Source organism: Vipera ursinii, assembly GCF_947247035.1.
Source record: "Vipera ursinii genome assembly, chromosome: 1".
In the NCBI taxonomy this organism is placed as follows: Eukaryota; Metazoa; Chordata; class Lepidosauria; order Squamata; family Viperidae; genus Vipera; species Vipera ursinii.
The window spans coordinates 150,140,506-150,153,316 of record NC_139512.1 but is presented as its reverse complement, the minus strand read 5'-3'; the positions used below and the strand labels follow the sequence as shown (position 1 = coordinate 150,153,316).

Sequence of the window (12,811 nt, the reverse complement as noted above, 5' to 3'; positions counted from 1 at the left end):
GAACGCGGTACTGCTAACCCTCGGCGCGCGCACCACGAATCGGGAGAGCGCGCCGACTGACTGGCTACCCCGAGGAATGCGCGGTATGCGAGAGGCAGAAGCAACCATTCGACGGGACGGGGAGGGGGGGAGAAAAACGGGATCGGCCCAGGTCCGCCGCGGCCGCAGGAGCACGCGCGTTTCGAACCGTCGCGCGCGGCGTGGAGGAAAAAGAAAAAAAAAAGCCCGTGGCGGCGTGTGCCTAGACGCCGAGTAGTCGCCGCCGCGTGGGAGCGTCTCAGCGTCTTCCGATTTAGTTCTTTCGACTCCCCCTCCTCCTCCTCCTCGGCTCGGTTGCGCGCGCTCTGTATGTTTTTTTTTTTTCCTCTTCTCTTTCTCTCCCTCTGGCTGGGCGGTGGTTGAGGCCGCTGGTTAGTTTGGATCGATTCTGCCCTTGCTGAAGTCGCCGCGGCGGACAGCAGCAGCGGCGGCGGCGGCGGCAGCATTGGCTAGATCAACGAAGGGGCATTTATGGCAGGCTGGCCAGCCGAAGCTGTAGGCTCAGCGCGGCTCCGCTGCCGTCGGTGATCCCAGGAGAGGGAAGGAGGACGACGGGCGCGCCTGGCGGGAGAGCCTCAGCCCGGGAAGAGGCGGGTGGGGGTGGAAGGCAGAGCAGGCGGAGGCGTCGAAGCAGCGGCCAGCTGCAGGAGTGGAGACCCGTCCCAGCAGCCGGGGAGAGAGAGAGAGAGAGAGAGAGAGAGAGAGAGGCGTTTTCCAGCGGTCGCCTCCCTGAATCGCGCCCCAGCCAAGTTGCTTCCCGTCCGCAGGGGAAGTTCGGCCTTTCAGCTGGGCGATGATTTTCCCCAATAGCGGCAGCAACTCTGCGGGCGGCGGCCGGACTCCGTATAGGAAACAGGTAAAAAATAAAAAAAAATAAGAAAGGGAGAAGGGGAGGAATCAAGTTCTGTGGGGCAGGTTTGCTCGTAGGGAGGGGCGCGGAGGAAGAAGAAGGGGTGGGGACTTAATTGTAGTTGAGGCTCGCTCTTGAGGATCTAGGGCAGGGGTCTTCAAACTTGGCCCTTTTATGACTTGTGGACTTCAACTCCCAGAATTCCTCAGCCAGCTTTGCTGGCTGAGGAATTCTGGGAGTTGAAGTCCACAAGTCATAAAAGGGCCAAGTTTGAAGACCCCTGATCTAGGGAATTGAGCGCTCTTTTTTTTTTTTCTTCCTCCCCGGGACGAGCTTTGCTGTCTTTTTCCCTCTTTCCTTCTTGCCTTTCCTTCCTCTTAAAGATTGTATCACGCGGATTCCGACTTAAAAAAAAAGAAAGAACGCCGCCTCTTTTGTGTTCCGGCAGGAGATTCCAGACAGGGCGACGTACAAGCCTTGCAGAAAGAGAGAGATGGTTGTTTCAGGCTAGGGGAGCTCTCGATCGAGTAAGAAAGCCTCTGCCTCCCAGTTGCGTTCAGCGAAAGAGAGCGGACGGGCAAACGTCTCAGAAAACGAAAGTTTCAGCTCAGCAGTTGTCTTTATTTGTGTGGAAATAGTGCAGAGGGAGAGACGTACCCCGAGTAAAAAAAGAGATTTTTCTTTGGGAAAAGAAAAAAAAATTAAGACACGCTAAAACCTTATTTATACCATGGGGAGGATGTGGACACCGTGCCAAGGCGCGGGTTTCTCTGAAGTTAAAATTAATTTGTAATAAGACACCTCTTTATGTAATTCTCGGAAATCTGTAACTGAAATTGCATACAATAGTGCCTTTTATCCATTTGCTATCTGTTGAAGGAATGGTTAAAATGGCTTACACAAAATTACTGTTGCTTTATTTGTTTCCCCTTCCTTTCCAGACTGCAAGAAAATTGGATTCTAAGAATTATGACGAGTTTCAGTCTGACATGTTGATTTAATTCCCCAAACAGAGACATTCTAGTAGACTGTGCTTCTAGAAATGGTTATGTCAATATCCTGTTCTTTAAAAAAAAAAAAGTGGTTGGAGAAAGGATGTCTAGCCTGTGCCTTATTCATATAAAACAGATCTCATTCCATTTTAATTTTGCCTCTTCATAAATCTATTTTTCTCTTCTGAGCATGCACATGCATTTATAAACAATATCTTTGTTTAACGTGAATAGGAAGAATTTTTACGAACAAAAATTATTCGGTGTCTTTAGAACTGGACATTCTATCATTAGAGTTGTGATCCCGATTGCTTCAGTGAAATTACCCTGTGACAGAATACTCTTTTATTTTATTTTAATTATGTATAAGTGTAGGGGTCATTAATGATGTTGCTAAAGGTTTCGTGGAATATTAGCTTAATCTTTAGTGTTTCTCATTTTGTACGTAGCCTGATATTATATTTCAGAAAACATTTTGAAGAATGGGCAGATTTCTAGATTATTTTATAGTATTATGTTCTGGTTTTAAATTAATTGATGGATTGATTTAATTAGGAGGTCTTCCTTCTAAAGAAAAAAAATAGGCTATGTAAATAATACAGGAGTCATCACAGTCTTCCACTACTTTTTTTTTTGCAAAAACAATGTAAACAAGCATTTGAGGGAGTCTAGAAGTCCGAGAAGTACACCAAGTCTTTTAAAAAGTTTTGTTGTTCATTGATCCCATCAAATGATACCACCCTAAAAAGGTAGTGATGAAGGTGAAGCTGCTAGAAGAGAAAAGAGGATGAACCTTTTACTGGAAAGCTGCCTGTTTTGCATGCGGATGCTAATCAGATGGTGGCCTGGAACACACTGATAAGGATAAGATGCTCTTCTTTCACAGTCCACTCCTTGGATTTCAAAGAGCTAAAAGGGTTGAATGAATCAGAAAAACAAACAGACTTCCCTTTCAATGGGGAGAGGGAGAAAATGAATATAGGCCTAAGACCCTGGGTACTAAAGGTTTGTTTCATCGGGAGTCCAGCCTTTCTTTAGTGAAACACTTCCTACTTAAGCTGGGGAAGGCTGAGTGTGCAGGCATTCTAGCTTGTATAAGCTCCTGTTGATTTTAATTGGGGCAGACTTTGTCCCGTTGTCATTCAAAACATGCTTCTTTATTTCTCATTCTTGCTGAAGTCTTTATCAGTTCTTGTCATAAGAAGATCTTGAGAGATTTGGAGGAGCTACTAGCAAATATTAAAAAAAAAATCTGATTCTAGCGTGCAAATAATACTACTGTACTATTTTTTTTACAATCACGGGGATGAATTTATTTTTCGGTAATGATGTTTTTCTGCAAGTTATTTTAAGTTTTTTTAAAAAAAAACACCATTGAAATGAACCACTAGTATTCTTGCAGTGCTAAATTCCTTTTTAAGTCACTCTTTATTGCTTTGAGCCATGCCATAATTTAAGGAAAGGTTTTTTTCATATTTATAGATGCAAAAATGAATTTTAGATTAAGTTTTCAAGAATACCATAAGCTTCTGTGCGACTTCTTTTGACCACATTGGTAATTTATAATGCAGTCCTATAAAATGTTCACTCAAAAGTAAATCCAACTGACTGATGACTTAAGCATGGAAAAAGGATAAGGAATTGTCCAAAGTAATAATTTGGGGCACTAACCCAAACAAAGCAAAAATGTATTCTATTAGATGGAAATTACCTTGTACAGATTGACCTCAACTTGTCACCACAATTGAGCCCAAAATTTCTGTTGCTAAGCGAGACGTTTCTTGAGTGAGTTTTGCTCCATTTTATGACTGTTCTTGCCACATTTGTTAAGTGAATCACTGCAGTCGTTAAGTTAGTTGTTAAGTGAATCTGACCTCCCCCTTGACTTTGCTTCTCAGAAGGTCACAAAAGGTGATCACATGACCCCAGGACATTCAACAGTCATAAATACGAGTGTTGCCAAGTGATTTTATTAAGCAATATGTAATTACACTACAGTACTTTGAATAGATCTGCCATGCTTCTTTCTGTGCTTGTACTCAGTTGTAGGAACATGTCACACAAATCCCTTTGTTTTTTGTCATGTTGGAAAGAAGATGGTGTCAATTCTTCTTGTGCTCCATAATGTTATAGCAAGGAGTGCACACAGATCTTTGAAATCATCTGTTGGAACAGGATTTTCCTATATCATGAAAACAATAGATCATACTGAAATATTTCTGTTAAGATGTAATTTCAAAATATTTGAAAAGCTGCTGATAGGCCGGCTGATAGTTTAGATGTACGCTTAATGTAAATGTACATACTCCCCTTCTCAATAGATAATGTTTTAAACAACATTTTATTAATAAAAATAGCAGTTCAGCTTAATCCTAATTCATATTGTTTTCCTTAAAATACATTTTAATCAAACAATTCTAGAAATACCTTTAACACCTACATTTGAAAAAATAAGGATTTTTGAACAGGAGATGCAAATAATGAGGGGGCGGAGCAAATAGTTTTACCAATGGGAAATGTTAAATATATGTGCATATATAGACCTGATATAGATCTGAATTTGAATTACAGAGTAAAAACTATACTGATTTAATTCTGAAAATAAGATTTGCTTTCCATTCTGAATGCAACTGTTGTAAAATTAATAGAGAAAAGTTAGGATTTTTGAGTTCAAGTTATTGTTAATATTGGAGCTTAATTTTTTTCAAATAAAAGTTAATAAGACTGTTTATTTTATTAGTTGTCCATAAATTTTGCTTTGAGAAGAGTTGCTATCTTGTTTTATTGAATATTATTTCACTGCAAGTAACAGCCATTCTTGTTGCTTGTTGTTACATTATGAGGAGTATAATATTTACGTCTGTGAAAGTTGGACCATAAGAAAGGCTGAATGCCAAAGAATTGAGGCCTTTGAACTATGGTGCTGGAGAAGACTCCTGCAAGTCCCTTGGACTGCAAGGCGATCAAACCGGTCAGTCCTAGAGGAGATCAACCCCGACTGCTCTTTAGAAGGCCAGATCCTGAAGTTGAAACTCAAATACTTTGGCCACCTAATGAGAAGGAAGGACTCACTGGAGAAGAGCCTAATGCTGGGAAAGGTTGAGGGCAAGAGAAGAAAGGGACGACAGAGAATGAGGTGGCTGGATAGAGTCACTGAAGCAGTAGACGTGTGCCTAAATGGACTCCAGAAGATGGTAGAGGACAGGAAAGCCTGGAGTAACGTTGTCCATGGAGTTGCGATGGGTCGGACACAACTTTGCAACTAACAACAACAAATAATATTTACTTCACAAATACAAGTAGTGTGCTGCTTTCAAGAAGATTAATTAGGCATAACTACTATGAAAAAATTTACATTGATTCATTGGTTGGCCCATGGTGGTTGATCTTGTTATGCACAGCAGGACTTGCATGATACATAAATACATTGTATAAGACATTCTAAGTTACGCTAAAATATTTAAAACGGATAAAATCATCCCAAAGAGATAAGCATCCATTTTGGTAGTCCAAATGATAACTTCACACTCTGCATTTCTCACTCTTATACATTTCATTTTTCATTGTTGAAAGAGAGACAGAGATTTAAGAGAGTAGAGATGTTAATTCCTTTGTTTAATAAAATCATTTTTAATAAAGGTCAGATTGTTTTGAGAATTTGCACGGTAACTTTTACAAAAGGAAGAACCACACTCTTACAGTTTAATTTTATTCCGAGAATATTTGGGGACTGGAATTAACATTTTAGAACTACAAGCCCACACATTTTACGGATTAACAATTTAGTCATCAATCCACAATCGTTCACTGAGGAATAATCCTATTAAAAATGGGAGAGAAGAATCCTTCGGCATCAGTTTCTTAAACAGGATGTAATCTCAGTAGAGAATACCAATTAGTGTTGTAATCATAGAGGCATTTCTGTTGCTGTTCCTGAACATGAATTTCTTGAACTGGAAACAGGCTGGTTGTAGTTTTCCATGTGTGGCTGCATTGAATTATGGGCATCATTATGTACCTATGATTTTCAGTGAGATTAGATTTGTTTCTTGCCTTTCCTCTAGGAATTCAAAACAATGCCTTGGTGGAGCAGTGGGCTAATGCCTCCTTAAGTAAGACCAGCTGCCTGCAATTAGTGCAGGTTCGCATCCCACCAGGCTCAAGGTTGACTCAGCCTTCCATCCTTCCGAGCTAGGTAAAATGAGGACCCAGATTGTTGGGGGCAATTAAGCTGACTTTGTAATAATGCCGCTTGGGGGGTGTATGAAAGCCCTAATAAGCAGGCAGATACATAGAATGAAGGCTACTGCTAAGCTTGTAAGCCGCTCTGAGTCTTCGGAGAAGGGCAGGATATAAATGGAATTAAAATAAAAAAATAAAATAAATATTCCTGTATTCAGCAACCCTGTGTGGGAGGCTGCCGTAGTCCTCTTCTGAGCTTCCATATATAGGCTTATATATACAGCTTATATGTGGCATATAGGCTTATGTATGAATTGCCTTGAACCCAGTGTCTCTTCATAGAGCTGTTCATTGATTATAGTAGCAGTTAGCCATTTTCTGTTTCACCCAAGCAAAAGTAGCCCAGGCCCGGGGACATATTTTAGGTAACACTTTTAGAGGGAGATGAAGGAATTAGGGTCATGATATGCTTGTTCCATTGAGGAAAATCATCACTGAATGAAGGATTGTTTCTGTAATCAAATGACTGAAATTCAAGAATTATACTTTACTATATCTGACTAGCTAAATTTATAGGAAGCCTTACCGCAAGCCCTGGTGCCTTTCCTCAGGCAGAAATAAGTCCCATTAAATTTATAGGATGTACTTCCAAGAAAGTTGCTTAGGATTTACAATCTAAACCATTGTAAAGGCTTGAAATACATTAGTAATAAATATATTTTTATGTTTCTGCTGTAGCTAATGTTCAACCTCAGTGACTCTTTTTTTTTCTCTGTTAGAGAAGCATTCAAAAACAGCAGGAGTTTAAAAATATGATTAGTAGAGTTTGAGCACTTAAAAGCCATTTTCCCTTTTTAAAAATAATTTTGAAGGGATTGCACATAGTCAAAAACTATTGATCTGGTAATATATGTATTAAATATTTTTAGGCAAGAAGGTTGATTTCTATACAATAAAAGATCACATCAGAACAACAGAGAGATACAGAATATACCAGTAGAAGAGAATACGTGTAGTTCAGGGTTGAACTGTGGGTCTTTGGTGCTCTCTGAGCTTGGTTGTTTTCTTTCAGATATTTCATTACCCAGTTAGGTAATACCATGATGATGCTATTTAGTTGGGTAATGAAATGTCTCCAAGAAAACAACCAATCTCAGAGAGCAGCAACCACCAACATAATAGAAGAAGCAACTAATTATTTAACTGTTAAGTATCCATACAAATGCAGATATCTTTTGAAATTAAGGAGTAATTGCAGCTTGGTGGAGGATCACCTGCTGTGAGTCAAAAGGTCCCAGTTCTAGTCTTCTGGCATCTCTACTTGAAATATACTGTAATGGAGGCTGGGAGGGATATTTTCCCTGGAACTCTGGAGGGCTTCTGCCAATCAGACTGGATCACACTGAACTAAGGAGACAAATATAGCAGAGTCTACATATACGATGGGATATCTAGCCATTTTTCTCTACTCAAGTAGGCTGAAGAAGTTCCAGTATGATTGCAACAGTCAGGAAAGTACTCTGTAGAAGAGAACTCTGCCTTGAGCAACTGTTTTCACTTAATGAAAGGCGGCTCCTTGGAAGAAGACATACTTTCAAAGGAAAATTTTATCCAAACAATGAAAACTTCTCTTTAAAAGGCGCTTGGCTGCATCGCGTGAAGAGCTGAAGCAGCTGCCACAGGGGAGGGGATGGAGAAGATGATTGCATTGTAATAAATTTAGCTGTACTCTGCAGAAACCTCTCAATCTGCAGTTTCCTGCTTGCAACAGGAACAGGAAGGGATGTACTGTGGAGAAAAAAGAGAACTGAGTGAGAACTATTTGTTTTGGTGAAGACTATAGAACTACCAGTCTGTTTAAATATAGGCCTATAACGTGGGCTTCATTGGATTTATTCTGAACTGTATATTCATACTGAGGGTCATGAGGATTCGGTAACATTTTAAGTGCACGAACATTTTGGCATGATACAGCATTTTAGATACAAAAGTGCACAATTTTGCTAGATTTTACTATATTGAAACTTGGCCCTGTTCTGTCTTTTGTATTTGACATCTACCACTTCCTTTTTTTCCCTTCTTCTTAACAGTTCTAATTATCCTAAAACAGGGGTGTCAAACTCAATTTCATTGAGGGCCGCATCAGTATTGCGGTTGCCCTCAGGGGGCCGGGTGGGTGTGGCCAGGGTGGGCGTGGACTACTGGGTGGGCGTGGCTAGAGTGTGTATGGCCTACTGGGTGGGTGTGGCCAGCTCTACATCGTTCGCATCAAGGGTGCCTATGGGGTCCTGGGCAGGAGTGGGACAGATCTGAGGGTCTCTGGCAGAAGGAGGGTCTCTGGGCCAGGGCCAAGGCAGTGGGGGCCGTTCCCTCCTTGTTTCCAGCATGGCTTTGGGGGCCACATGAAACCACTTCACGGGCCGGATCCGGGCCCCGGGCCTTGTGTTTGACATGTCTGTCCTAAAAAATATATCCAGGCATCTTCATTGTTTAAGATCAAGCCAAACAACAATGTTTTGCAATATTTTAAATCTTTCCAAAATGTAAAATACCATGAGTTAGTGTTCACGTATGCAGAGCATGTGCCTTATGGATTTACTGAAGCAGTTGTAATATTTTTTAAAATTGTAAAATACTTGAACGACAGTGTTCCAACTTGCGTTAGCTATTTGTGACATTTTGATAGCTTCTTTTTTTTTTGTTTAGTGGAAACTAATCTTACTTTAGTTGCAAAACCTTCCTTTCCAAGGCACCTCTTGGCAGGCTGTTTTCCCCAACTTTGTATTAATTTCCAGGCTAGTCTACTCTAAAAATCTTAATGAAATAAGTTGCAACTACTTTGTATTAGGAGCAAGTATTGGATACATTTTAATTTTCTTTTGTACAGTTACAGAATTTTGTTCATTATTCAGTTATTTACTGTCTCCAAATGATTTGTTTGCAACAACCTTGATTTTTAAATTCTATTTTACCTAAGAAGCACTGGTGCCAAAATATGATATCAGCAGGCCTGTAAAATAAGGGATTCTTTGCACATGGAAAGAACTTACGAGATTTGCTGGAAAAACTTTACTTTTTAAAAAGCTCCTTTGCCCTCAAAGGAAACCAAGAGACTGTAACTGCTACAAATGAAAACATTTCTCCTTTGAGGCTTTCAGGGGACAGAGTCATTTGGAAAGCTTGCAGTGTGATGGTGCACGCGTCTTCCAAGACTGTTTACATTCTACCAAAAATAACTTTCAAATTCTGCATTCGAATTAATCCCTTGCATTCAGAAGCCCCAGATGTAATCTTAAGACAAGGTGCTTGTCTTTATGGGGCAGGGGTAAGCAACTTGAAGGCTTTGGGCTGAGTGTAGCCTCCAACTAAAGCCATCTGCAAACAATTTAGACATTTCAATTTCATGGCAGCTATTATGAAGGAGAAAGGGGAGAGGGAGTCATGAAGAGGAAAGAAGTATCATAAATAGGAGAACACGTGTCAGATGGAAGGAGTGGTCCATTCATTTTTGCTTCTGGTTCTGTCTAAACCTTCTTTCATGTAGCTTCCAATAGTTCATCCATGAGGGAAGATGATGAAAAAAATATCCCTGAGGTATACACAGAACTAGGCTTATTTTCAATGTTCCAAAACTGCCCTTTTATGGGTTTAAAGACATTTTAAATAACTGCTTTGATGGGCCTTGGTTTAACTACTTGTGTGCACAATCCACAAGTGACTTCAGATGACATTCTTTCTCATATAATTTACTTGTCTTTTGTGAGTCAGAAATGGTCGGTAATTTCCCATGAAACAGTTCTAGTAGTCATGCTGATACAGATTTAGAAAATCGAGTGGCACATTCAGTGCCAGCTGCTGTTGGAAGAATGGCAGATTGTTCTATAAAGTTAGTCCTCAACTTAATGACCGCAATTGGGATTGGAATTTTGGTTGTTGAGCAAAGCAGTCATTAAGCAAGACATAATGTGACTGGCCACATGACTGCATCACTCAATGATTGCAATCCCAGCACTCCTGATTATTAGGTGGGTAGAGTCCCAGGTAAAAAAATTGGGGTGCCTCAGGTGGGAGAAATCCCTCTTACTGAAATTCAAACAGGATCTTCAGCTCCCCAGGCTGAGAGACACTAGTGTGGTGCCTGCAGTGGGCCTCCCAGGACCACCCCTATCCCCAAGGCATCCCATGCTCCTTTTCCTACTGCACTGCACTTCCACTCAGGAGCTGAAAATAGTGAAGAGACACTCATGCACAGCCTGCACCGGTGTCTCAGGACATTCCCCCATTTGCCTGAGGCAGCTCCTTACCATGCTGATTCTCTGCTTGGATTTTGGCTCCCTCTCGTCTTTGAGGACCGGCCAAAAGAGCTGCTTGCTGAAGGAGTTCAGCTCCCTTCCATGCACAGAAGAGACCTCCTTTGGCCGGATACAGGAAAGGAGGCAGAATCTTCAGGAAATCTTCACAAATCCTCTGTGCGTAGAAGGGAAGTGCTTTGTCAGGATGAAGAAATCTTCAGGATTTTGGCTTAATTTCTGCACCCCACTGGAGGAGTTCAGCTCACCTTGGAGGCAGTTTTTTCAGCCAGCCCCCAGAGATGAGCGAGAAGCCTGGGGAGCTACAGCAGCTTACAACCTTCCCTGCTGTCCCATTGAATTTCTGGAGAAGCTGGTGGAGAAGATTGTAAATAGCAGTCAGATGATCACACAGCACTTAGCAACTGGTTGTAAGTCCAAACAGTTACCAAACTCCTAGATTGTGATCACCTGACAATGGGGATAGTGGTGCAATAGTTTTTGATGGCTGGAAGTGCTTTATGAGCCGTAAAGCACCCTTTCCAAGGCTGATATAATTCCAAATGGTCAATCAAAAAAACAAAACCAACTGTAAATCAAGGATTATCATGTAGAACAAAAACTAGTGATGGCAAATTTTGTGGGAATACTTTTGAAGGGAGAACACAGTTACATTGATTGTAAACTATACACTCGTACTTTAGCTCTCCATATACATTTATCATCTATTAACTGTATAGATGTTTCATAATTATGCCTAATGTTATAGCTGGTCAGCAGAATCAGAGAATTTTGGCATACTGTAGAATAGCTGCATACTGTTGTAATTCAGGTTTCCTGCTTTTTACCTGGCAGAGATGGCAAAGATTTTGGCTTATTTGAAAGATCACTCGCAAGAACGTTATATTATGGAATGGAGAAAATGGATTGAGTATATCCAGAACAAATATAGGACTAAGAAGTTTCATGTAGCATTTGAATAAGTCTTCCTTCTCTTTTTTTTTTCTTTTTTTCTTTTTTCTCTCTCTCTATATATTTAATATTATTAAGGTTTGTATTATCCTATATAAGCCAGAGAGTGATAGATTTTAGAGTTTATGGTTGTTAGTATATGGTTGCTTATGATTGTTTTTTTTTCTATACCTTGTACTTAGCTCTGGGAAGTGGGGGGGGGAGGGGGAGAGGGGTAGGGAGGGAGGGAGAGGGGAGGGGGAGGGGGGACTGTTAAAGATAAAATGTATGTTAAAACTTTTCAATTAAAAAAAAAAAGGTTTCCTGCTTTTTGCCTCGGAGAGGAATAACCTTCCACTTGGTTTGCTTATGGTTCACATGTAGAAATAATGATAAGAAACCAGGGGTTTAGCCACTTGTGTTTCTGGTTTCCTTTTGTTTTTTTTAGCTATTTGTACTTCTACAGAGAGCAGGCAAGAATTATCAAGATATTTTCAGTACCTTGTAGCTGGTTCACGGTTAAAGTGGCTTCTTGTTACTTTTGTACGCTTACGTATGCGTATCTATATACATATATGCACAATTTTTGCCTAATGTGACCTCCCATTTATTTGCCAATATTTGCCAATATTTTCAATTCCTGTTGAAGTCTTATCCAGTTCAGTACTATCTTGTTGATATGTAAATGTGTTCCTAATGGTACAATTTGGAGGGAACTGATAATTAGCAAACTCTTGCTAGGTTTTTTTTTTAATGGAAAGTCTGTTGTGATATTTGATTATGTGTAAGAGCCAGATCTCATAAACATTATGAGCAGATGAGAATTTATGGCAAGTGCCCAGCTCCTTTTATGGAACTCTCTCATTACCATAAATATCCTGGACAATTATATTTTCAGTCTCTCTTGGTGATAGGGAGGAGGCCTGTGCAAATCATTTGGTGAGATACTTCGCTCACAAACAAAGCTGCTTCCTGATCTGTGCCTCAAAGCAGCCATAGGAAAATTCAGCAAGCTTCTTCAAGGGTTGTCTAAGCAGGCACACACATATTCACAAGACTGTGAGAAGACCTTAGTGTATTTATTTATTTATTTAGATTTATATACCGCCCTTTCCCAAAGGACTCAGGGCGGTTTACAGGATATTTAAAAGAAAATCAATACAAAAGTTAAAACAAATTTAAAAAGATTAAATGAAACCCTGAGAAAAAATAAAAACCCAGTTAAAATTAAAAAAATAAAAATTTCTCAGCCTGGGCCAGAGAGCTCGAAGAGCCAGGTCTTCAGGTCCCGGCGGAATGAACGGAGGTCGGGGGCAGTCCTAAGTTCCGCGGGCAGCTGGTTCCACAGGGCAGGCGCGCCCACTGAGAAGGCCCTACCCCTGGGTGTTACCCGCCAGCAATCTTTAACCGGCGGCACCCTGAGAAGACCCTCCCTGTGGGAGCGCACTGGACGAAGGGAGCTTGATGCTGGCAGCAGGTGTTCCCTCAAATATCCCGGACCCTCGCCA

General features: G+C 40.8%; 1 protein-coding gene across 5 annotated transcripts in view; it reads left to right on the top strand.

Moving 5' to 3' along the window:
• The window catches only part of RBMS1 (RNA binding motif single stranded interacting protein 1), a 138,169-nt gene that overhangs the window by 41,783 nt on the left and 83,575 nt on the right, over nt 1-12,811 (top strand). The window contains exon 1 of one of the 5 annotated variants that reach the window (XM_083370710.1): nt 177-895. The exons of the other annotated variants lie outside the window; for them this stretch is intronic. Within the exon in view, the coding sequence (XP_083226836.1) occupies nt 833-895 (63 nt within the window). The 5' untranslated portion in view covers nt 177-832. Of the gene's footprint in view, nt 1-176; nt 896-12,811 lie in introns of those variants that run through there. 5 annotated transcript variants of the gene reach the window in all.